At 35.7% G+C, this 27401-nt stretch overlaps 1 protein-coding gene across 5 annotated transcripts in view; it reads right to left on the reverse strand.

Moving 5' to 3' along the window:
- Positions 1-1128: 1128 nt before the first annotated feature.
- LOC114310752 (protein translocase subunit SECA2, chloroplastic) overlaps positions 1129-27401 on the reverse strand; it is a 29852-nt gene continuing 3579 nt past the window's right edge. The window contains exons 6-33 of one of the 5 annotated variants that reach the window (XM_082921156.1): positions 21965-22056; positions 19756-19821; positions 19070-19134; positions 18865-18952; positions 18725-18790; positions 18479-18594; positions 17968-18058; positions 15272-15355; positions 15085-15177; positions 14871-14966; positions 14679-14764; positions 13181-13259; positions 12931-13044; positions 12592-12687; positions 12455-12518; positions 11991-12280; positions 10964-11019; positions 7397-7514; positions 7213-7293; positions 5556-5635; positions 4624-4678; positions 4473-4542; positions 4190-4379; positions 3946-4069; positions 3442-3516; positions 3138-3328; positions 2908-2974; positions 1129-1784 (exon numbers count right to left, since the gene is read on the reverse strand). In XM_082921156.1, coding sequence (XP_082777282.1) covers positions 3164-3328; positions 3442-3516; positions 3946-4069; positions 4190-4379; positions 4473-4542; positions 4624-4678; positions 5556-5635; positions 7213-7293; positions 7397-7514; positions 10964-11019; positions 11991-12280; positions 12455-12518; positions 12592-12687; positions 12931-13044; positions 13181-13259; positions 14679-14764; positions 14871-14966; positions 15085-15177; positions 15272-15355; positions 17968-18058; positions 18479-18594; positions 18725-18790; positions 18865-18952; positions 19070-19134; positions 19756-19821; positions 21965-22056 — 2600 coding nt within the window. In that variant the 3' untranslated portion in view covers positions 1129-1784; positions 2908-2974; positions 3138-3163. Of the gene's footprint in view, positions 1785-2907; positions 3007-3137; positions 3329-3441; positions 3517-3918; positions 4070-4189; positions 4397-4472; positions 4543-4623; positions 4679-5555; positions 5636-7212; positions 7294-7396; positions 7515-10963; positions 11020-11990; positions 12281-12454; positions 12519-12591; positions 12688-12930; positions 13045-13180; positions 13260-14678; positions 14765-14870; positions 14967-15084; positions 15178-15271; positions 15356-17967; positions 18059-18478; positions 18595-18724; positions 18791-18864; positions 18953-19069; positions 19135-19755; positions 19822-21964; positions 22057-27401 lie in introns of those variants that run through there. The other 4 variants (XM_082921154.1, XM_082921155.1, XM_082921158.1 and 1 more) reach the window with 4 other exon arrangements.

The raw sequence follows: 27401 nt of genomic DNA on the forward strand, positions 1-27401 counted from the left end.
AAGAAATTTTTTAATGCCAATTTGGAAAAAAAAATTACGTTTCCTATAGTTGAAATGAATGGAAATTTTATGATAAAATCACACATTTAATGATAGGATATGTACCCATAAATAACTACATACCAAATTATGCTTTCATACATATATAGCATGTACATATATATATATATATATATATATAAGATGAGAGTACTTTTTCATGTGAATTTTTTTTTTAAATTATCTCTCTCCTTAAATTGGAGGGAAACTTCAATTTAAAAAGTCCTCAACATATATATATATATATATATTTAAAATTGTCTCTCTCCTTAAAATCCTCAACATATCATTTTGAAAAGTAAACTCAATTTTCGGAATAACCAAACAAATACTCTAAAATTTTCAAAAATTTGAGTTTGAAAAACTGTGTTTTAAAGAGTTGGTAAAAAGTTAACTTTTTGACTTTTTTAGCTTATTTTGTCTTTTTGTGAGTAAGTTATGTGAGAGGTGATGTGACCCAAAATTGATAAAAAGTTGAAAACTAACTTTTTACCAACTTCCCAAAAGATAGTGATTATTTTTCGATTCATCTCATCAAGCTATATTTAGAAATCTAAAAATTTATGCAAATTTTTTTTTAAAAAATCACTAAAAACGAAAATAAAAACACAAAAATAAAAAATCACTAAATAAACAAATCCCAAACACCCACGACTACATCCATTTACCATCTGAGAAGCTAGGTAACGAAGTCGAGTGACGCTAAATACACTCAAAAAAACAAAAAAAATCACTTTGTAGTTTTCAGTACATAAAAAGGGTGAATATGGAGAGAATTTTTGTCAAAGTGTATTTTAGAAGCACTCGTATATCTCTCCTTCCATTAAGATGGTATTTAGATTATCGACTTTGGTAGAGATTTAAAAAACAAAACAAAATTTAAATGAAATATAACTATATTTCACACTCATTTTTCTTTTTCCTTTCCATTTCCGAACCTCTACCCAAATTTATAATCCAAACACAACCTAAATACACTCTCAAAAACAATCCTTTCACACTCCACTAAATTCTTCAAAAACACTTTTACGTTTAGAGTCTTGCTTTTCAAAGGCTCAGAATACCAGATTTCACAAGTCTATCAAGAAATCAAAGAGAATGTTCTGATCAATTATTCATTCAAACTTGCGAGTCCATTCAAGTCTGTGATACAAACCTATTGAATAAATACATTTTCATAATTTGAAGCTCACCCACCTTGGGGCACTGTTACAAACACAACATAATACTTGTCACATCTACAATTCATTCTTTTTTTTTTTTTGCTGATATTCACAGTTTCAAATCCTCAAAATTGTGCTATCTTGCATTACATGCACAACTGTCTATCCCATTTCACCGAGTAAAAAACTAACAAAAAAATCACCAATTTGGCAAAAGAATTCAAGGTCCCAACAGATGCTGTGTGTTTCTGTGCAGTCATCTACATTTTTAGTTTTTTTTTTTTTTTTCCAGCATCAACAGTCGTCTCTGCCCGTCTTGAAAATCAATGTGACCTTTTACCGACATCATTTCCACAAGTACAATAGGGGTGGGTTGGCTGCTACGACGTCCCAATTATGGAGTAAAGTAAGGTGGATTTGGCAGCCCTATTTTGTGGATATGATATATCTGCCTGGCCTTCCGATTGCCAACTCTACCCTATTAGATGGAACACCTTCAACTATGCACCAGTAGGTCTTGGTGTAGCTTTGACACTGATACTGCTTTGGTGGGTTTTGGATGCCACGGATTATTCAAGTGACCTGTAAGGAACACCGATATACAACGGAAATATTTAGCAACATTATTGGATTAGAAAATGAAAGTGGTCATATGGGATAGTTTCTGTGTCATGCGGGTAACTGATTGACAGCTTTCTCTTATACTATGTGATGGTAACCGAGTATCAGCTCAGATCCAAACAAAATAAATGGGCTCAGATGCAAATGATAATAATAATAAAGATCTAGCTCGGTATTCATAAATCATTGCCCACCTGTATGTATATGAGAATTTTGATTTCAACATCAACAGTGATTTTTATCAAATCAAAAAGACTTTAATTTCAAAACGGCATCATGACTCATGATTTGATCAAAAAACAAGGAAAAATTCTATATGGGAACAGGGTAAACAAGATAAAAAAAGTTTCAAAATGGCATCCAATTGATAAAAATGGTTGCAAGTTTGACAAAATTCATCAAAAAAATTAAAATACCCTTGTGGGGGGAAGAGTAGAGATAGTGTAGGACAACTATCCATTGGATCGAAGAAACAACAATTGCTCCATTTGATGAATTGATACATAAACTAACATCTAGTACATAAGCCACTTAGTTAAATAAATTATTCAGAGGTCCTACACAAACAGCATCAGCTTATGACTTCTTTATTATTTTACAAGTCTGAGCCAGAATGTTTAGTATAACTTCTGCTCACGTCTTATGAGACAAAAATAACTTCACATGTGGTTTGAGATTGGCCTTTTTTTTTTCTAGTAAAAAAAATTCCTAAATTTTTTTAAAAAGCTTTACATTGATAGACAGACCAAAATAGTTAAAAATAAATAAACATTAGTCACTCTAAAAAAACAAAACCTAGCTGAGAGTCCATTTCTCACTTATTTTTCAGCACTGGATATAATATTTCTTTTTTTGGGTTTTTGTTGAAGTGGTTCTTTCTTGAATTTTGATCAATTCTATCTGTTTGTTGGTTTTCCAAGTCGAAAGTACCAGATGGATGCCTCTGTTTTAGCTATGTTTGTATGAATTTTATGCCCTATTGCAAGCTGATCTTTGCTGTGCATATAGAAGTTCTTGATGTTATTGGAACAATTTATCGTGTGAAAATTGATTTTGACAGGTTGTATATAACTGAAAATCTTACATTGATGATAACTTGTTGAATGATCCCACTGAATAAAATTCTTGACTATGCCCCTCAGACCAATGGACTGCATCAAATAAAAGACCAGATCAACCTGGACTAGAAACAAGCCAAATTAATGCATGTATTTGAGATTCTTTAGTATCAATCAATAGCTTACCATGCAAGTTAGAAATTTCAATCTGAAACAAATAAGATGATTAGAAACAAACAAAAAAGGTAATACATACCTCTAGCAAAGACAACGATTCTACTTCTACGATACATAAAGTTCTTGGGACTCCATGGGAGATGACCAATACCGCAAGAGTGATTCTACAGTTAGCCTTTGAGTTGCACTGAGCATAGAAATGAAGAATCGACAACCATCAATTTTGTATTCTTCAAGTGGATTCCTGTGCCCGAAACTTCTGACATTTACCTACATAAACACATTCCAAATAAGCCTTTTCCCACACACACACACACACACACAAAATAAAAATAAAATAAAATAACTTAAAAGAGTTGAATCCACAAAATTATGAACTATACCGCCGAACTGAGCCTGTTCATGTTGACAAGATGATCCCTCCAGAAACAATCTAGAGTTTTCACAAGAACTGCCCTCTGCATTCCACAAGAAACACAAAAAGTGAAAAATAATTTTTTTAAGTCAGTAAAATGATCACAAGTCAATTTTGGAGACTGAAAGTGTCTGTGAAAGATATTCATGTGCAAGAAGAGTTGGGGAATAAAAGAATTGATTAAAAATTATCATCTTCAAAGATAACAATGCCATTCACTTCGATGAGAGAGATGCCAAGTGGTGATGTAAATTCACCAAATACATATATATTATATCAATGGTTTTTAGGTCTAACAATTACAATAATTGAAATTTTATTATTTTCAGGTAGACCTAGAGGTATCCTGCGTGTGTTCACGGATGGTTAGGTCATACTAACAAGCAATGCCCAATCTGATCCCTATTTATCAAAAAAAGAAAAAGTAAAGAATCTGATCCATCACCTAGAGAATGCATAGGAAGGATGTTACCTCTATTTCCTTCATATATGCATCATCATACCCAGATTCTTGTACAACATCCAAATATGAAGCAATTATAAAATCTCCAAGGTACTTGCGGAGAAGATTAACAGTTGGTCGGTACTTTCCATCTCTACATTAATTGGTCCCAAAATTATAAGTTGCCGCATAAAAATTAAAAGCCAAATGAATTTCTTCATTATATTTCATTATATCCTAATATACAGCACCAAGGAATTAAGAATGCACTCACTTAGCTGAATCATCTGAGCATATGGCAAGCCAACGTTTCAATGAGGAGCTCTTCCTACGGATTCCTCTGAAGGCATTTGGAGGTGAGGGCAAGTTTGGAAGGTGAAAATTGTTAATACTTACAGAACTTAACTCATGAAGCTGTGTGAGGGATTCCCGTAAAGCTTCCTCTGTAATCGCCACAAATGAGTCTGTAGAAGATCCATTCCTTGATGATTTATATAGATCATCTAACTCAAACAATATGCAAGATTACAGAACAAAATGACAATTTACAAGCTCACCATTCAATATCTTCCCTGAAATTCCATTGAACTCCTTCAAGAGCTTTCCCAAATTCCACTTGCTTGGATGCTATAAGACAAATAAAGTGATTCATAATCAGAAAAACGTAGCCATCCATATACCATACTCTAGGCGGAAATTTCTACCTACCTTCAGTGGATCAACATTTCCAAAAATGATTTCATCTACAACAGCTTGCATGTACCTATAATTAATCTGTTAGTACATTCAAGATAATGACAGTGCTCATAATGATGTACAACAATGATTATGCTATCGAATTGAAATATGACATGGAAAATGGAACATAGCTGTCAAAAAATGAAACGACTTGAATGTATGTATGACTATAGGGGAAAAGAAGAAGGGTACAGACATAAACTTAGTCCTGTAGTTCGAATGAAGTCACACCTTGGTTCCTGCAATTTTAATATTAACAATTTTAACCTCACTTTTAGGCGATTTTAAATGTGGTCCTTCCATCTGGACTCTGGATCCGGTAGGAATCCTGACAGAAAATGACCATGTGCATGGCATGCCCCTTTTTTAGAAGGGCAAAATTGCCATTTTTACCCTATTCCTCCATTTAAGCCTGTTTCTCTCACCTTATTCATCAGTTCCTATAACATCCTAGGTGTCACCATTGCATGAAGAAATATGAAATTTTTAAAAGCATGCTTTGTTAATTCTTTGAGACATGTTATAGAAACACTTGCTTCTTTGAATAAGTTATATTTCATGCTCACTTGACATGCATTATACAAAGACTTAGAAACACGAGACAGCAAGTTTTCTTTTATGCAATGCTAGGTATGTATATATCGCTTCTATTGAAGTAAAATATATGTCAAATAAACACTTCACTAGGATAAATACCAGTATGCCAATCACACTTTTTCCGAAAGAACTCACAATGCAAGCAGATTTACTACCTGGAGAGTAATAAACTTTCATGCATAAATAGAAAACAAAGGAGCATCCATCAGTATGATAATGCATGCATACGAAGTAAATGCATCATACTTGATTGATCTACTTGAATAGGAAGCACAAATTAAATCACAAGGTAGGAAGGGACTCACAGGAATATGTGTTGTGAACAACTTTCGGAATCACCTGTTAAAATTAATTGCCTAAGGTCATAAACATGTTTTCTTTGCACCTGTCAGAAGAAAAACCAAAATTTACTCTCTTAGAACAATTTAAACCTATGAAACAATTTTAGATCTAAAGTGACATTCATTTTGCCAATCAGTTAAAATAATATTTAGATGAAATTGACAATGAATATGGAATTTGAAATTTTAATTTTAGAAGATTCATTTAAATTTGAATACGCATACTTCTAAATTGCAACAATCTCTCCTCATCCAAGTAGCGAAGCGTGTTCTTTTAAATGATTCTCCATCAAAACCTTTAAATTCGATGAATCTTTAAGGTTCACAAACAAAGTTAATTCATTAGACATGAATTAAGTGGATGTTTACGGAAAAGACAGTTCAAAGTAAGTAGTGGCTATGGTGCTGGAGGGTAGACATCTAGGGAAGTAAATAGTTCCTATGCAGTGGTTCCATGGAAGGGCAAAAGAAAAGTATGTTAAGTTTTCCCAATAATATGAGATTCAGGATTGCTGACTAGAGACAAATTAGATTTGGGCATGATGTGAATGGGTATTATCCGTGCACCATGACTTTTCCAGATTTGTGTGTCACTGACAAGAACAAGAATGCTTGGGTGGCTGACTATTTGAGGAGTTAGGGAGCTACTTTTTTGTACGGGCAATACATGATTGAAATTTGGGATAATGGATGAGTTTTTTGAAGCTCTGTACAGGGTGGGCGTGGCTCGTAGAGGAGAATAGGATGATGTGAAAAAAAATAATAAGAGATTTTATATCATATTTTCCCACAATACTGTAGGAGTGTGTGTGGACAAATCTTTCCATTGGAAGATTATTCAGAAGGTGGGGGCTACATCTAATGTGACATTTTTCGTTTGGACAACAATGTAAGGACTCTATATAAATAAATAAAAAAACAACACCCAATTAGTACACATTAATGTGTGTTTGGGAGGGGAAAGATTGGGTATAGATCTAACCTTTGGCATAGTACATAAAGCAGTTACCCTGTGACTTGAATCCATAATCTCAAGGTCACCCCTAATGTAAGGACTCTATACTTACCATTAATAATATGGGGGAAAAGGGCAGATATTACCAAATTGGTGTTGTATGTGTCAAAGAGCTGAGTCGTCCATGGATGGTGGATCCCTTTTCTATTCATTGTGAGGTAGCAGGGGAGCTATGGAGTAATCTATTTTCTATTTTTGGAGTCTGTTGTGTTATGTCATTATCAGTTCAATTGATGCTTAAATTTTAGGCAAGAGGGTTCAGAATGCAAGGGCTTAAGGAAAGTATGGATGATATCTCCTATTAAGTGTTATGTGGTGGATTTAGAGGGCATAATAGCAGCAGAACTTTGACGATGTTGCTTTGCCAATACATAGATTGAAGACTGTTTTGATGCAGACTTCCAATTTTTGGCCATCAAGGAAGTTTCATAGTAATCATCTTTTATTTTGATCAATTTTATAGAACAGCTTGTGCTTTGCATACTTTCAATGTATAGAAATTGTGCCCTTTTTTACACTTTTCGTGAATAATATATCTACTTAGAAAAAAATAAACAAGTTGTACTAAGCACTACAAATACGGTGTTTTTATTTTCAAGTACATACCTCCAGCACTTCATCGAACTCTACCAGGCTCTTTCTTATGCCAAAAAAGTATTTCTCAGCATTAATTTGCAGAGCCAAAAGCTGAAAGTTTTGTCATGTTTCAAGTTTGAAGTAAGATCACTTACAATCCAAAACAAATAAAAATAACAATATTATTGAGTTAAAAAGAAAAAAGAAAGAATACCTGCTTAACAATTGCATCACCTTCAATTGGTATATCCTTGTCATTTGTGATCTTCGATATAAGTTTCACAGCCCATTCGGTGTCAAAATTAAACTTCTGAAACATCTCATCTTGCAAGCTGTTAAATAATAAATAATTTAATTAGCCAAACCTCTAATCCCTGCATTAGCCAAGGATAGGAAAAATATGTGCAGAAGAAAAATTATAGTATACTCATCTGATAGTCATTTAGAAGTATAAAATACTTTCTAAACTTATCCACAATTAAAATTATTCTTTATTTCGAATAAGTATTAGAGAGTTTCTAGACACCAAACCAAACCAAGCCTTAAATCCCATCAAATGGGGTCGGCTACATGAATCTTCTCCACACAGCCCTATCAAAGGTTATTTCGTTAGTCAAATTAAGTAGATCCATATCTCTATTTACAACGCTAGCCAACGTTAATCTAAGCCTACCCCGTCCCCTAACACTCCCATCTACCATTACAGCATCGCATCTCTTCACTACTACTTCTGTTGGTCTCCGTTGTATGTGACCAAACCATCTCAATCGATTCTCTCTCAACTTATCTTCTATTGGTACTACTCTTACCCATTCTCGAATACACTCATTCATAATTCTGTCTTGTCTAGTCTTGCCACACATCCATCTTAGCATCCTCATCTCAGCCACACTCATCTTATCTACATGTTGTTTCTTGATTGCCCAACACTCCGTCTCATACAACATCGCTGGTCTAATAGCCGTTCTATAGAACTTACCTTATAGTCTAGTGGGTATTCGTTTATCGCATGTTATCCCAGACGCACTTCTCCACTTACACCATCCCGCTTGAATCCTACGGGCCACATCCGCATCAATCTCCTCCACTGTTGTGATAATTGACCCTAAATAACGAAAATGTTCACTCTTAGGCAGTTCCTGGTTCTCAATCTTCACTTCTTCTCTACTTTCATTGTTACTGTTACTAAATTTACACTCTATGTACTCTGTCTTAGTTCTACTTATCCGGAATCCTTTAAATTCAAGAGTTTTTCTCCAAATCTCCAACTTTGTGTTAATTCCTTCTCTAGTCTCATCTACTAGCACAATATCGTCTGCAAAAAGCATACACCATGGCACGTCATCCTGAATATTTCTCATCAACTCATCCATAACTAAAGCAAAAAGATAAAGACTTAAGGTAGATCCTTAGTATAACCTTACAGTGATAGGAAATTCATTTGTCTTTCCAACAGGCGATCTAATAGTGGTCACCACCCCTTCATACATGTTCCTAATCACATCAATATAACCTTTTATCACCCCTTTCTTCTCTAACACCCACCATATTATATCCCGGAACATTCTATCATATGCTTTCTCAAGATTGATAAACACCATATGAATGTCTCTTTTCTTTTCTCTATACTTTTCTATTACTCTCCTCAAAAGATAAATCGCCTCCATTGTTAACCTGTCAGGCATAAACCCAAATTGATTCTCTGACACCCCTGTTTATATCTCGTAATCGGCGTTCCATCACCCTCTCCCACACTTTCATTATATGGCACATTTACTTGATTCCTCTATAGTTGTTGCAATTCTGGACATTTCCTTTATTCTTATAGATTGACACTAAAATACTCTACCTCCACTCATCCGGCATGTTCCTAGTCAACAAAATCTTACTAAACCATCTAGTCAACCAAGCAGCCCCCATTTTGCCCAAACACTTCCAAGCTTCAATAGGGATATCAGCAGGTCCTAAAGCCTTATTTGATTACATTTTCTTAAGTGCAATCTCCACTTCAAAGTTCCTAATCCTGCGATAGAACCTATAGTCTTGGTTTATCGTATTACTAACTATTTCTTCCCCTATTTCTATACTTCCATGTTCCTTATTTAATAGTTTCTCAAAATAGTTCTTCCATCTTTCCTTAATCTCTTCATCCTTCACCAATACCTTAGAATCCTCACTCTTGATGCACTTAACTTGATTAAAATCTCTTATTTTCCTCTCCCGTATCTTAGCAAGTTTGTATATCCTCTTCTCTCCCTCCTTACTATCTAGTCTAGTGTGTAGGTCATCATAAGTTTTCAACTTAGCCTCTCTCACTACTTTTTTGACCTCCTTATTAGCCAATCTATAACTCTTAAGGTTTTCCTCAGTTCTATCCTTCTGCCACTTTTTAAAGCACTCTTTTTTTGCCTTAAATATCGCTTGAACCTCTTCCCTCCACCACCAAGTTTCCCGAGAGCTAGGTCCTGTCCCTTTCGACTCTCCAAGCACTTCCCTTGAGATTCTCCTCATACAATTGGTCATCGAGTTTCACATAGTGTTAGCATCATCTTCTAAGTCCCAAGCATCTTCTTTATCCCCTTTTAGGTCCCACCATCTCGTCCCACCATCCTTCCTAGCTTGGTATTGCTCTCTAAATATAAATCTAGTACCAAAATCCTATGTTGAAAGGCCAAGCTCTCTCCAGGAATCACCTTACAATCATTGCATTTTAGGCGGTCCACTTTTCTCATTAAGAAGTAATCTATTTGGTTCTTAACTGCCCCACTCTTAAAAGTTATCAAATGCTCATCCCTCTTCTTATATATAGTATTGGCCACCATCAAGCCAGAAGCCAACACAAAATCCAAGATACTCTCTCCAGCCTCATTTCTGTCACCAAAACCATATCCACCATGCACCCTTTCATAACCTAGTTTATCTATGCCTACATGGCCATTAAAATCTCCACCTATAACCAGGTTCTCTCCTACGGGTATCTCCTATAAGATCTCATCCATTTGCTCCCAAAAATTCCTCTTAGTCTGATCATCTAATCCTACTTGAGGGGCGTATACACTAATAACGTTCACTATATTCCCTCCAATAACTAGTTTAACTAACATAATCCTATCCCCTTTCCTAATGACCACCACTACATTCTCCACAAGACCCTTGGCAATTATGATTCCTACCCCATTCCTACGTCTATCCTTACTACTATAATACAGTTTAAAACTGGTATCCTCAATTTTCCTAACTTTCTCACACGTCCACTTAGTTTCCTGTACGCAAGCTATACTAACTCTCCTCCTAATCATAACATCTACCAATTACATCGTCTTACCAATTAACATTCCTATATTCTAAGTAGCTACCCTAAACCTGTAGTCTTGGACTAACTTATTTACCCGCGCTCGTCCAGAAAAATGCGGGAGCCTTTGCCTGCTTTTCACCGCACCCAAGCATCGATGCGGCGCCCCTTGCTCACTTTTCGAAACACCCAAAGGCAAGGGCAACGCATCACTTAAGGGGAACGACCTAGTGTTTAGATATCAACCCGTCTCGAAATTGAGATATAACATTTCTTGTGTAGCATTGGGGTGTAATTATTAGAATAAATGCAAGATTAATTTCCAATTCTTTGCATACTCCTTAAAGAATAAAAATTTAGCAAATAGTAAGAGTTTAGCAAGTCAAATTTGGTCCAAGTTCATGTCCACTTAACATAACCGTAATCTTTTTTATGTGAATACGCTACAAATTTGTTTGCATTAATGGCAATGCATGAATCAATTCATACCTCACCATAAACCGTGTTGATCCTGGATCCCCTTGCCTGCCTGCTCTACCACGGAGCTTTAAAAAAGCATAACTTTGAAATTAGAAATATGTCTAAAATGGAGAAACATGACCAAGACACAAAACAAATCATCTACTAAGAAGCATGAAAAGTTAAGCTTCAGATCACCAAGATACTTCAGTAGTTTGCATTAATGGCAATGCATTAACAGATGAGCATACAAGCCTTGAAGAGAGTGATAAATATTATTTAAAAGGCACAAAAAAATGGAATTCCCTTTATGTTACTAAACCTTGCAAATCCTTCTATGAGATCAAATTCAGAAGATACACATCCAAAGTAAACCACAATAGACTCGAAGAATTTCAAATCCAAAAATTGGGCAAGGAAAGTCAAAACATTGGGAAATAACCTCAGGAGGAAAACTCCATAAAGGCCTCAACAGAAATGGAAAAAAGATAACTAGGGTGTAAGTTCCAAAAATGGACTTCTGAAACATGCAAAGGATTTTTTTTCCAAATCCTGTAAGCGACATTTAAATACAGCTAGATGTCTAACATTCAGCCTACATCTCAAAACAAATTATAAGCTAGATTAAATTGCGCTTGCCAAAAAAGAATAGCAACTCCAAAACGGCTGAATTCAAATGAAATGTATTGTGATGATGATGAAGCATTCACAGATATGCGTGAACAGGTTTTCTGTCTTGAAAAAGTTCTTAGTCAAGCAAGGACCACATCAACAAATTTACAATGTAATACCAAAACACTTGCTGCAGAAATAAAGAGCATTCTATGGCACAATAACAATGAAATATATATGCATCACAAAATTAATAATCACAACAAAGCAATTAGACAGCATGGATGCTTAAAGACTTCACACATTCCATGGATGCTTAAAGACTTCACAAATTCAAAAATTTCAGTTGTTCAAAAATCAAGATACAGAATTAAGCCAGTAACTTGCATACTATTAAATCAAGCATTTGTTCCTTCTTAATTGTCAGTGTAGTTAAGTTACTCACTTGGTTATCTATTCTCCGGGACTCATGCAACGATGTCCCAATCACATGAAGGCCCCCAAGCCTTTTCACTTCCAACCCTTCACTAAAACAGTGTTTTTCACAATCTTTTAGAACTGAGAGATAAGCCAGCCCTATCGAAGGACCAAGTGGGTAACTCTCAGACTGTTCATTAACAAGCTTCTCAAGCTCTTGCAATTCTGTTGACTGACCCATCTCCACAGACTCTGAAATAATCGATTTTGCTTCCTGATATGTCCAGCTCTTACCCTCACTTTTGCATACATATTTAGCTACATAATTTGTTTGAAATGAAGTTCTCATTAAATAAATAAATAAAAAAAACTAAAGAAAATTTTAAATAAATAAACAGAACAAAGGGACATGTAAAACAAAAATGATTTCAAGAATAGATCGTATTGGAAACTTTTTATTAACAGATGTGACTCAAGAGTGTGATTACTGACCCATCAGTGCCATCTTAGCTAGCAAACCTAGTGATGATGGTCCCACCTTTATCTTTGATAACACCTGCGCCGAAAGATTGGTAAGGAAACTGAAAATATCTCTTTAGCAGCAAAGAGTGACCACAGGTGAGAGTCACCTTTTGTGAAATTGGCTCACCATCAACTTCAAAATCTGGAGCTTCTTTGGTCAAAAATGAAAGCAGACTGTCCTCAATAATTTCCTTTGCAAGCATCTTAGAAAAGGATAAAAGGCCATGTATGTATTAGAAGCAAATAACTATTTAACTTCTCATCATTGAAGGAATATTACAAACATGGAAATGTAAAATTATAGGAAAAATGTGAATATTTTGGATAAAACAACACATGATGCAATACGCCCAAAATTGCCTTAATGCACAAATATAACCCATTTTCTCATTGGAGGATGGACTATGGCATGAAGATAAGATTGTTCATAACATTAATCCACCAACCCTTGGGTTTCCTCCCAGGATAATGTCCGTGCCCCTGCCAGCCATATTTGTGGAAATGGTGATGGCATATTTTCGCCCTGCTTGGGCAACAGTTTCAGCCTCCCTAGCAGCATACTGAGGAGGAAATAACAAGAGCAAAATGATTTAAAAAAATACAGAAACATTTACCATATACCAACCAAACAGTTCTAACCGAAATGATAAACTATGCATCCAAATAAGGTTCTTTGCAAGATGATGTGTAACAAACCTTGGGTCGAGCATTGAGAACATTGTGAGGGATTTTCTGTTCTCTCAGCAGAGAAGACAAATATTCAGAATTTTCAACACTGCATCAAGAAAAAAGAGAGTATCGTACTTATAAATCTGATTGCTTTTGGTCATTCTGAAAATGCAATAAATAAAAATTATTAAATCGCCCGTGTATAGTCAAATGAATGAAATATGGAGATTGATGAACAACTCAAATTATAAGCTACAGATAAGCATCCTACAGTAGCTTAATAAGCTATAGGCTAATGTCCAAGCACAGAAATCCAGCAATATGACAAGTACAACATGAAAGTCTTTCTTCACATAATTATGTAACAATATATCTTATTATTGGCAACGTAATGCCTACATGTACTTTAGAATTAAGACATCCCAAAACTAATCATGTTGGTCTCTTACAAATTAACCAACTGGTAACAGAGGGGAGAGCTAGTCCAAATTGTTGAGGTGAAGGATTGTATGAAGTAATTGCTTGACTTGTCGGAGAACCTTTATCCGTATTTATCAAAATTAGCATGGCAACAAATTACAAACTCCAACCCCAGAAAGAACAAAGTTGCTTAATACTAATTTGCATGCACCAGTTTTAGAACATGAGTTATGTAGAACTTAGTCCAAACTATTCAGAAATACCATGATACTAGTCTAAGAGAAGTCATACAAATTAACAATCATTGCATGGAAAAAGTGTTGCTTAGTCAGGATGATGCAACCTTCGGGATTGATACACATCCCTTCCAATTAATGAAAGCTAATGCATCCACAGATAAAGAGACAAGTTGACCTGACGAAACCAAGAAACAGAGACACAAAATGGGGGCTTGGAGATCCTTCTACCCTCTTTCTGAACTTAAAAGAGCCATTTATGGTATCGTACTTCCAGATGCGGAATGAACAATTGTTACTTCAACAAAGCATTAGTTTTCTTACTTCCCCACGAAGGCTAGAAACTAAATCGACTAGGTAGTGGATCCTTTAGCTGTGACTCATACCAAAATGTTTGTGCCCTTTCTCCTTTCCAACTTTTGAATTTTGTCCCTCTGATCTGATTGTAAAATGGACAGAGCTATAAAGACAGCTGCTTAGTAGGCATTTTCCCATCTGCTGATAATGTGAGACATGTACAGAATATTCTGTGTGATTGTGTAATTAAACAATACAAGTGAAAATGGCATGCTATATTAAAAACTATGAAAGGAAGTGGACTTGCAGAAACACGTCCAAACTAATATAAAATACAAAAAACAACAACGCCCAATTAGTACACATTAATGTGTGTTTGGGAGGGAAAAAATTGGGTACACTTCCAAACTGATATAAAATACAAAATATAAAAAATTGAACATATACACAAACACTCACTTTCTCTGAAATGTTGGAAATGACGATAAGGCAGCTGATCAAACCAATCATGAAACCCAGTGAAGGTCATGAGGCAAGTAGTCAAATTTAAAAGAGAAAGGCAGAAAAATTACCTAGTGGTACCAACTAAAACAGGACGACCTTGTCTAAACATACTCTCAACTTCTTCACGAACATGTTCCCATTTACCTCGTGCAGTCTAAGTCAGCACAGAACCAAAAGTACGTGTCAGATCAAAAGAAGAACAAATACTATAGGAAGGTAGAAATATTAATTATAATGGCCTTCAAATACTGCTCTTCTACCGCAAAAGCTTGGATAGGTAAATCCTTGCGAATATTTGGCAGATTTGTTGGCACTTCAATAACTGGAATCTGGAACATTTTCAAGAACTCTTTCTCCTGCAACAATGAGATGGGAACATTTTTGCAAACTAATTGTGTTAGAAAGTGATCATTTAGCAAAAATGTTCTTTAAAATATTTAAACACCATCTCAGAATCCACAAAGAAGTCCATACTTCAGTTTTTGCAGTCCCAGTCATCCCTGACAGCTTCGGATAGAGCTTAAATAGTGATTGATATGTGATTTGTGCCACAACAACTGAATCAGCCTAACAAGTGTAAGGATATAGCTTTGAGTACAATAAGCAAGAAAGTTTTGATGTAAAAGAAAAACTCTGTAAAGATTGAAACCTCAAGAGATACCTCAATTTTGACACCTTCTTTGGCCTCTACAGCTTGATGAATCCCCTCAGACCATCTCCTTTTCTCTTCAACTCTCCCTGTCAACTGCAGAAATGTTTTGGGGTCATTATTTTATAAAATTATTCATTTTTTTCATTTTTGATATACCCATAGTTGTTTTTTTTTAATCACAAATTGAAATCTAAGTTCATTAAACCTGCAAAACAAGGTTATACCAGCCTCTTCATCAGCATCAGCATCATTGTAATTTTTTACCAAGCTTATTTTAATTGCTTGTTCAAGCAAAAATGTTCCTATATTTGACAAGAAATAATAAACTAAAACATAGCACTTTAGATAGCAAGTGTGTTTAAGCAAGGATTGAGGATCCTGCAACAAACTAAACGTCAACTTGCAAAATATACCTAAAAATTACTTAAATTTATATGATGTGCCAACAATGTTCACGTACCAATTCCAGTTGAACACCACCTAGCTCAAGCTCAGCTTATTATCGAAACAAACTTCCGAGTTGCAATCGAAATTGACTCAACTAAATTAATGAACAAGCTTAAGCAAGCTTCAACCCAGCAAAACTCAAGCTGCTCGCAAGCAGCTCAGTTCCTTTAACAGCCCTAACTGGAGATTGTTCCTAATCACTAAGGTCCAAGGCTTAAGGCACCGCATACACCAACCTCAGCCATGCCCAAAAACCCACAGAACAAGATTAAGAGTATAGAATAGAGGGTGACGCAGGTGGAGACAAATGAGTGTCTGAATAGATGACATGTCACCACATGAGACTAAAATGGCGGCACAAGGGTGTGAAATGGAGACATCATGATGTTAATGCAGCATGCCACATGGAGAGTGGGACCCATGTAGTCAAAGGATGTTTCAACCATCTTTGACCAGTTGATTTATTGCCAGCCAACTAGAGTAAAATAATTTCCCTGCATAATTAATATAACTTCCATGTAAAAGTAGTGGTCTGGTTATCAAGTCCGCAATCTAGAATGTAAGCTCCTTTGGACAGCAATAAAACACCAGCCTTTCTGATACTATTTGTTTCTTTATCCAACTCTCTGACCATGATTTTGATATTATATTTGAGCTGCAATTATGATCCACAAGGAAAGATTCTAGTGATAGGAGGGGCAGAATTTATATACAGACTCACGGGAGTCCCTAAGTGCTCAGGCATTGAATCAATATTAGATTGGACGGGAAATTGGCTTTTTTTTTATAGAAAAAGTGCAAAAAGAAATTCTTTTTTTTTCAAAAAACCCCTAATCAGGTAAAGAATATAATAGATTGCCTCCCAACTGTTTCAAAGAGACAATAGGGAGACCGTATAAATTAGATCAAATGGGAAATAGAGGTATGGAATAGATAGTGATCTACCTTTTTCTGCATTCACTCACACTGAATTTCCCATGCCCTTCAAAATATCCACTATTGAAGAGAATCCACAAAAATGAAATCCATTACTCCCTTTCTTTAATAGCTTGATATACATTGTTGGACCCATTTCCTAGCAGCTTAGGCATTTGAGAAAATTGTTAACTTAATATAGTATCAAAGCTCTGGTTAAGAGAGGTCTTGGGTTCAAGTCTCTCCATTAGTATTTTGTATTATGTCCCCATTTGGTTTCTTCTTCTCTGTTTAGTTGATTGTTTCTCTTTTTGTTTGGTTCTTTGTTTGCCTCTCCATGTGCAAGACGAGGTTGCACATGAGGGAGGGTGTTAGGTAGCTTGATATACATTGTTGGTCCCATATCCTAACACTTTAGGTTTTTGAGAAAATTGGTAACGAAACACCTTTTACACATTGAAACTAAGATTCCCTTTTGAGTAACCAATCGTATTAGTCATGATTGAAACCTGACTAGGCAAAAACCCATAGGGCAAAGACTATCCTTTTCCAATACCATTCCTCCATTACCATGAAATAATCAGTGACACACAGGGTACAGCTATGAGAGCTTCACAATCTGGTAGGAAGATTGCTTTGTTCAAATTAACTGAACTCCCAAAGATGATGATCAAGGCTTTGAAATCTCAGAGGGATAGGGGTTCTTTGGGCAGTCTAAGAGGGGATTCGAGTAATATGAAGTGTTGAAGCCTGCTGAATAGGGAACAGTTTCATAGAGATGAGGGTGTCTGGTTTGAGAGGAAAGGACATGATAAGCATAGCAGAGTCTGATTTTGAAGAAAGATAGGCTGGTTTTGCAAGGGTGTTGAGGGATTTTGATCTGGGCGTGAGTAGCCAAGAAAGAAGAGTTAAAGACATAAAGAGTCAAATGATATTGTTTCTGCAAGAGGTGAAAATATAGCAGTGGCCAAACGCAACGGTGGATCCATAAATTTTGCAATGAGGGGGCCAATATATATTTATATAGATTTTAAAGGGGCCAAAGTAAAATTACATAAATTTTGAGGTGGTCTTCACCTCTGCTAAAAGTGTGGTGGCTTATTTGGGTCGATGTTTAGTGGGTCGTCTGGGCAACACTTCCTTCTAACTTTCTTCATATTAACAAAACATACTTTGTTTAAACAGAAAATATTAGCCATTGTCAAGTAAATGCTACTCTGACAATGTTTTGCAGAATGGAAAGTAAAATCACACATGAATATACAGATGCAAATACAAAGCAATAAAGTAATACATGATTAAAGCAATAGGGAAGTGATAACAACATAAAATGCACATAATACCTCATTGATAATGAGAGCCTTCCCATTTCTAACAATATATTGGACATCCCGCCGATAGAACTCTTTAGCCTTCAAAGCAGTCATAACAAATCTGCAATATTTCAATGCCAACTACAAAGTTGAAAATTTGAAGAAGGAAGAATAGTGTCTAAAAACTATATTGACTTAATCCACTTAACCTGTCTATGGATGGTCAACCGAACAAATTAAGTTTAAGAGTAGTTTGAGATAGCCCAAACGATAGAGACAAAAACAATAATGAGGAGGAGGAGGAGTTTTAAGTAACACAGCCCACCTCAACATTTCCAATTTCCTGTATTTTCATAATCGTAGTGCCCCTAGTAATTCTCGTTTTTTTTAGTTACCTTCTTAATAGAAGGAACATTATATATATATATATGAAAGAAAACTGCAGCATAAATGTTGACCAGCTTCATCACTTCTGTCACCAGACTCACCACTAAAAATAGTATTGCTAAATGACAACAATAGCAGGGAAAGCCATATTCACCTAGCCCAAGGATCATTTTCATCCCACAGATCATGTGTTTCTAGAGCCATCTCAGCCAGTGCAATCCCTTCTTCAGTCAACTCCACTGAATTATCCTTGAGCTCCACAGTGTAATGCTATTAACATAATTGACAAATTAAAGCAGATTAGTCTCGTTACATAAAATAATGTTTAACAGAAAAACTGTGCAATAGATTACAGAACAGTTGAAACAACAGAATGTAAAATGAAGAAAATTGCACTCACAAGGTCCCGTACAAGCAGCTCAGCAACTTTTGCAGCAACTGGATATCGTGCAGCATCTTTACTTGCCTTTTATATGGTAGGAAAAGTCACAATAGCATCCAAACAGATATCACTAGTTGTTCAAAAAAATTGCAAATTACCTCGCCACTTATCAATAGAGGATTTCTCCCTTCATCAATGAGGACTGAATCAACTTCATCAACTATTGCAAAATTAAATGGCTTGGGCCTGTTGTTTGCCACACTAGTTAGTTCAAATAAACAACTACATGGACAAACTCCACAGGGTTCAAAATAGTTCAATGTAAGACTAAATACAAAATTCGCAAAAGATTTGAAGATTTACCATCTCATCACAAGTTGTTCGCTGCTTCCAGAAAGATTATCTCGGAGATAATCAAAACCGAGTTCCTTAGGCAATTAACACAACAGAAAGAAACAAAACAGGAGATGCGGTGTTGATGAGTTAACAACAACCACACAAGTGAACGTCAACAAAGCTGCCAAGCAAGTATCACCTATGAAGCATGGACACCTCTCCGGAGGTCGCGTACAGGAGTCAGACACGTGTTGGATATGGACACATGCCGAAAAAGCTCAGGACACGTGTCGGACATGTAGGGACACTTTGTACACGCTTTGGACATGTTGGAACACGCTAAGGACATGCAAGTGACATGCTAGGGACACACTAAGTGCTATTTTTTTCAAAAAAAACTATAATTTTTAAATTTTTTTTTTTTTAAACTAAAATAGCATACTTAGATAAATTTGCTAAAATTAAATATTTGACATAAAATACATATTAAATATTTAAAAATATACATATGATAAAAATATAAAGATATATGTTTTGAACGTGCCCCCAACGTGTTGTGTCTTGCATTTTTTGAAAATTTACATGTCCACGTGTCCATGTCGCGTCACGTGTCTGTGTCCGTGCCTCTTAAAGTATCACAAATCCAATTGCAAATACTAGCATCAAAAAATCAACCAGGGGGAAATTACAACATGACATTGAATCCGACTTACCGAATTATTGGTGTAAGTAATATCGCATTTGTAGTTAAATCTCCTTTCTTCAGCTTTCATCCCCCTCTAAAAGTTGAAGAGTCAAAGATTGAGGCTATAAAAAAGATGCAATACTAAAATTTGTTTAATTAGTAATGACACTACGTGAAGTCAGCCTCAGGACCTCATGTCCCAAAATTACATCATTAGAAAGAAAGTTCTAATCTAGGGTTGTCAATGGATCAGATCCAGATCCGGTTTTGACCTGATTTGGTATGATTTTGTGGCAAATCATGATCCATCCTTTGAAATGTAAATCCAATTATAATCTGATTGAACTCAATTCTATGAAGATTTGATCCAACAAATATGCTATTTTGATTTTTTTTAAACATTATACAAGTAACATTGAAATATGTATCAAGACCAAAGTTTTAAAAGGCATTCCTAAGGCTTGCCTCAATGCTCGCCTCACCTCAAGGCTAAGGTAAAATGCATCAAGGCCTTGATTTTTAGGATTTACTCCCCAAAGGCTTACGCATAATAGCTTGAAACACACGCCTTAGGTGCGCCTTGTATGCCTTTTACACATAAGCATATGAGAAGTATGCATATGAAGAGGTTACCTTAGGCTTTTATTAAACTTAGTAGGTGTTTGGGAAATTGCTATTTTAATAGGCTATTTTAGTAGGTTAAAATTTTTGTGTTTGGGAAGATAATTGGATTTTTTTGTAGTTGGATGTAATGTTTGTGAGAAAAAAAGTGAAATGATTATGGGTTTGATGTGACATTTTATCTAAATAGCTATTTTAGCCTATTTTGTCTTTTTGTGAATTTTAGCCTGAATTAGGCTAAAATCTCACTTCCCAAACACCCCTTTAATTTAGTAGATTGTTTAAACATAAAAAAGTAAAAAATAAAAAGAACTCCATTTTGCAACTGTATTCTAAAAAAAAAAAAAAAAGTAAATGACCAATCAAGAAAAAACACAGTTAATTCTCAAGTGAGAAGCTCGATTACTAAAACTAAATTTTAATTTTTGCAATGAAATATTTAACGACTTAAGGAGAAAAGTGTTTACACTTTTACATTTATTTATTTTTACTATTTTAAAATATTTAAATTATTCACTAAATATTAAAATTCAAAATTCAAAATGTTTACGCCTCACCTCATGAGGGGTAAAATGCCTCGAGTTACGCATTTGACTTTAAAAACTTTGATCAAGACCTTAATTTCAATAGGGCAAAATTCATTTTATTCCCTGTGATTTGAGGCTAGAGCACTTTACCTCCTTATGATTCAAATATAGCAAGAAAGCCCCCCATGTGGTTTGGACCAAAGTGCAATTATTAACACCGTTAACTATATATGTAAAATGACTGTAATACCTTCAAATTCTATACCTTTTTTGTTATTTTCTTTCTCTCATCTCTCATACACATAATTTATAATGTCTAATGTCTAACATTAATTCAATTAAATCACAATTACTTATAAATTCTTAATTATTTATTGTAATTCTTAACTTTTTTTATCTAATTTTAATTTAATTATGTTTCAAAACTCAATTAATCTTAAATTCTTAATTATTTACTATAATTCCTAACATGTTAATCTAATTTTAATTTAATTATATTTTAAATTAATTCTTAATTATTATTTATTATATATTTTTATTTAATTATATTTTATATTTTAGATCAATCCTTAATTATATTATATTTAATTTAATTAACATTTTAATCTAATTTAAGGTTTGGAGAACATAAGGGTAAAATTGTCTTTTTGTTGTATTAATTTTACTTTAGTTTTCAGAAAACCAAATTCATTCTCCAAAATAGTATGTGTGATACACCTTCCGTTAGTTTGAATGGAAAACAATGACACTTTGAACCATAAAGGGTAAAGTGCTCCAGTCCCAAACCACGAGAGATAAAATGAATTTAACCCATTTCAATATTTGTCTCAGATTTGGATCGAAGTCAGATTTGGATCGAAGTCAGATTTGCAGATACTTCATTAGAAAACCAAACTTGGTCATAATTATATAGGATCAATCGAATTCGGATTCAAAATCCAATGTCAGTATATGCATATATGTGTTGCTCTATGTGTTTCTAATCCAACCTGTTGACAACCCTATTCTAGTCCAACAAAAGCGCCCAGAGGCAGGAGAGGGAGGGAGAACATAATTTGCAATTTTCAGTTAAGACCCACAGAAAATTACTTGGATAAGACCCACGGAAAGACCTAGGAAACGATGAACACGACCCATCCACTCAGCATCTCGTTGAGCTAGGTAATCATTAACAGTTACCACTGTAAAAGGAAAAAAATAAATCAGCAAACACAATCGCAGGATTAAACAATAAATGGCATCCTTCGTTACAACATGCCTCAAAGTAATACATGATAAACAAAACATCTTTACATCAAAAGGGAAAACCCGTGAATGGGCTAAGTGGACAAAAAACAAGGCAAAACACAATTCAAACACCAAAGAGTAAAGAAAAAATCAACAATGGATCAACAATTCGCACTTCCAAGAAACATGTTACATGTTAAAACATATGAAACATGTTACAAGGTTAAAAAATAAATAATAAAAAAAAAACTTGAGATCTAATGATAAAAGAAAAATAATGTAGATTTATAGTTACTAATTCCTCCTTTAGACTTTGGGAATTAATATTAAGTTACATTTTTTTATTATATTTGAGTGAAATATTCATATATGTGGGACATAACAAATATATAAAACTATATATTTTGCATATGTAACCCACATATCATGTCTTGCATTTTTTTAGAATTGTCATTGTTATAATAGTCATATGTTATTATGCTATTATTTTATGGTACTATTACTGCTGGAGTAGGGTTAGAGAGGATACTATGGTCATATTGTAATATTACTGCTGGAGTAGGGTTGATTTTCACAACTCTAAACCAATTAATCAAACCATCTTCTCTTCTCTCTCTCTTCCTCTCTAACCCTAACCCTAATATTCAACTTGTGCATTCTAACTTGGTATCAGAGCAGCGTTCCTGCCTTCTTGAGTGTTCATCAGAATCTAGAGATCATTGTGAGGTGACAGCAATGTGCTGATGTCATCATTCATACGATGACATCAGCGTGACATCATCACCCGTACGGACAAGTTGGGCTCTCAAGGATAGATTCTTCCTTCTAAGTTCAATGGTGATTTTTGTGGAATTTTTTGGAGCCATTTGATGTAAGTTTTGCATTTTTGAATGATTTTCGAATATTTTTGGTGAAAAATCGAAAATGCTGTTTCTACTCTACTTGTGCGAGTTCTACCTAGTGGGCTCATCTCTATAGGGGCTGAAAATCATCAAGGGGGTCTTCCTTGAGGTTTGTTTTGAGATTTGGTACTGTTTTGTTGGATTTTTGGTACTTTTTTGCCTCCTTCCCTGTTCGGCATCTCTGGGTTTGGTCACAAACTTCTCTGTTTGGTGTTTTCTACTGTTATTTGGCTGCTTTGGCTGTGTTATTTGGCTGTTTTCTGCTGGTTTGGTCACTAACTTCTCTTACTTTAGTTGTGTTGCTATCATAGGTTTTATCTCTTACTTTGGCTGTGTTCCTGTTCCAATTTTTTTTTTTTTTTTTTTGGGCTGCTGTGTGTTTTCCATGGCAAAAACCAAACCTCCTGTGGTTAAAGATGATGAGTTGCCTAAAGTCTATTACTACCAAGAAACTTAATGGCTTAAATTACCTGGCTTGGGCTCATGCCGTTAAAATCTTTTTGCAGGGGTAAGAAAAAATCCCGTTTTCTTACTGAACTTCCTCCTGCTATTGATGGGATGGCTCTGGCATAGTGAGGACTCTTGTGTTATGGGATGACTAGTGTGGAATTTTGTGGAACTTCCTCCTGCTATTGTGGAATTTTGTGTAGTGAGGACTCGTGTTATGGGATGGCTCTAGCATAGCTTGGAACCTCATGTTGCTACTACTGTGGAATTTTGTGACACCTCGAAGGAATTTGGGACTCCCTTGTTAAGTCATTTTCAAATCAAAGTAGTCTCTCCCGGGTCTATGAGTTATATGAGCAAATTTTTGCTACTCGACAATCTGGCCATTCTCTTTCGGATTATTACAGTGGCCTTAAGAATTTGTGAGATCAGTTATTACAACATAGACCTTTTACTACTGATTTAGCATAACAAAAGCGGAATTGGGAGGAGTTTATGATGGCCTCTTTACTTGTGGGCTTAGATTCTGATTTACAGGATTTCAAAGATCAAATCCTTGCTAGTGAGACGTTACCTTCTGTTACTAATGCCCAAGGTTCTAAAAAGCAGTTGCGGTCGCCGTAACAGTGGCGGTGATGCATTTGCAGTTGCGGCGCGTAAAGGTCGTAGCGTAACGGTTGCGGTAACCGGAACCGTCAAAAACTTACTGATACACATATTTTTTTTCCATGATCATATTTATTAGGTTTAAAATAATTATTAATCAATTTTTGTAAATTTTTAAGTATGATCCAATATATTTCATATTCTTAAATCACCATAAACTGAGTTTTTTACATTTTATTTTAATAATTAATGACTTTATATTATACAAAAAATCAATCACTAACCATAATATATAAGATAAACAATGACAGAAGTAAGTGAATAAATAAGAGCCTAAATATATATATATATACATATTTTAACCAAACCAAATAGATGATGACCACACTTATTATTATTATTATTATTATTATTATTATTATTTTCAAATAATATATAGGTAGACACACAAACAAAATGGTTGAGTGATAGCAGCTGAATAGAATAGCATAGGTCTTACAGCTTTAACAAATCAATAACATGTTCTTCATCTTCCCTCTTTTCTCTCTCTATCTTTGGCTCCTCCATCTTCCCTCTTCTCTCTATCCCTCTTCCCTTATTTTTAGCTTTTTTTTTTTGTGTTTTTTCGAAAGAAGCAATTCGGAACTATTACGTAACGGTACGCAACAGGCCGTTATGGCACCGTTACAACCGCTATGGCAGCCGTTGCGGCCGACACACCTGTGAATCTCAATCAAACTGCAAAAGCTGCTGTAACGGGTGGCGGTAACCACCACAACCGTTACGTAACGATGTTACCTAACGGTTGCGGCCGCTTTTTAAAACCTTGCTAATGTCTATTCTCGGCCATTGCACTATTCTTTGGGACAGGGTTCACCTTCATCTGGTTCCGCTTCTCAAACTTTAGCCTCTTCTACATTGATCTCTAGTAGTGGCGACTGTGGGTCCCGTGGAAGTTTTCAAGGCCACTCTAGTCATGGTGGCTCGCATACTGGTTTTTGCGGTTTTCGCGGTGGTCGTTCTTCTCATGGTTCTCATCGTGGTGGTGGGCATGGACATGGTTCTGCATCCCGTGGTGATCGGAAGTGTACTCAGTATGGTTCCTTGGGTCATTCTGAGTGTTGGCGAAAGTATGGTAAACCTTATCATATAAATCAGGTTATGAATGCTCCATCCTCTCAGTCAACACATTTTCCCTCTGGCACATTTGCTTTCCCAGTTGATTCTCATGACGCACTCACTACTCAAATTAGCGAGCTTACTGAGCTAGTCCAGTCTCTTCATACTGCTATCCCTTCATCCTCCACAGCTACAATGGTTGGTTCAGGTAATCTTGCCTATGTGGCTCAATCTCCCCAACCTTGGCTCATAGACTCTAATGCTAGTTCCTATATCTTCGATAATTCATCTCTTTTCCATACTCTTCATCTTGTTACATATAATATTATACTAGTTGATGGATCCTCCCGACCTATTAATGGCAAAGGTATTCTTCAACCCACTCCATCTCTCTCCTTAACCTCTAGTCTTTATGTTCCTACTTTTTCATTTAATTTACTTTCTGCTAGTCAATTGATTGAAGCTCTTCACTATTCCATAACATTTTCTCCCATTTCGTGTGTTTTGCAGGACCCCCAGACCAAGAGATGATTGGTTCGGGCGTGAGAAGGATGGCTTATATTTTTCGGACACTGATAACCCATCTTGTTCTACTTCTATCGTTTTGAGTGCTACCGTGTCTCCTCTGCAATGGCATTTTCACTTGGGTCATCCGTCTTTAACCAAGCTTAAGGTAGCCATTCCTGGCTTGTCTAAACTTGAGTGTGATGCTTGTCAACTTGGCAAACACCACCGTAGTTCCTTTCCTAGTCGTAGTGTTAGTCGTGTGTCCGCGTCTTTTGATGTAATCCATACAGACATATGGGGTCCATCTCAGACTCCCACTGTTAATGACTTTCTTTATCTTGTTATTTTTTTAAATGATTACTCTCGGATGACTTGGTTATTTTTACCAAAGCAGCGGTCTAAATTACCCCAAATAATTTCTAAGTTTTATAATGAAATCTTTACTCAATTTGGGAAATGTATTAAAATATTCCGGTCTGATAATGTCTTAGAATATATGCAGTCTACTATAGATCTTTTTGTGCTAATTGTGGTATTATTCATCAGACTAGTTGTGTTCAAACATCACCCCAAAATGGTGTTGCTAAGCAGAAACACCATCATTTGTTAGATGTTGCTCGCACATTGTTGTTTAACATGGACGTTCCCAAACAGTTTTGGGGTGATGTTGTGCTCACTGCTTGCTCTCTTATTAACTCCATGCCCTCGGTTGTGTTACAAAACCAGTCTCCCTTCTCTCAGTTATACCCTGATTGTTCCCGTTTCCTCTTTCTCCCCGTATTTTTGGTTGTGTGGCTTTTGTCCATGTCCTTGATCCGGGCCTGGATAAGTTATCTCCTCATGCTCGTATGTGTTTTTTAGGTTATTCTCATACTCAAAAAGGTTACCGGTGTTATCACCCTAAGTCGCGTCAATTCTTTATCAGTGCTAATGTAACCTCTTTTGAGTCCACCCCATTTTTTTCTTCATATGGTCAACAGTTGTCAATCGATCTTATATCTTGTCGTAAGGGGGAGCCAACTTCTTCCACACCTTCTTTTCCAATGCCTTATGTCTCCTCATCCTCTATTTCACCCTCCACCAGTGTAGATCCCCCTTCTTCACCTCCATCGCCTCTCCAAGTTTATTAGCGGCCCCAAAATCCTCGCCTTATTTCTTATGGCCCGAACAGTTCATCTTCTTTGTCAGAGGCTCATGGCCCTCCTACCATTCTGGACTCTGATGATCTTCCCATTGCTTTGCACCGAAGTAAACGTGCTTACACCCAACATCCCTTTGCCCATTTTGTTTCTTATAATCGTCTTCCCACTAGTCTTCACTCTTATGCTTGTAGCTTATCTTGTGTTTCCGTTCCATCTTCCTATGAGCAGGCTATGTCCATGTCGGATTGGAAACATGCTATGGATGAGGAAATGAGTGATCTTCATCAGAATCAAACTTGGGAACTTACTTCATTGCCCTATGGGAAACCTAGTGTCGGTTGTCGTTAGATTTATACTGTCAAGTATCTTCCTGATGGTACTGTTGAGCGGCTTAAGGCCCACTTAGTGGCCAAAGGCTACACACAAACTTATGGTGTTGATTATCTGGAGACCTTCTCCCCTGTGGCTTGCCTTAACTCTGTTCGGATTCTCCTCTCTATTGCCATTAGTCAGTCTTAGCCTTGATATCAACTTGATATAAAGAATGTCTTTCTTCATAGCGATCTCCAAGAGGAG

This window comes from Camellia sinensis, chromosome 3 (genome assembly GCF_055761805.1).
Source record: "Camellia sinensis isolate YWXY chromosome 3, ASM5576180v1, whole genome shotgun sequence".
Taxonomy (NCBI): Eukaryota; Viridiplantae; Streptophyta; class Magnoliopsida; order Ericales; family Theaceae; genus Camellia; species Camellia sinensis.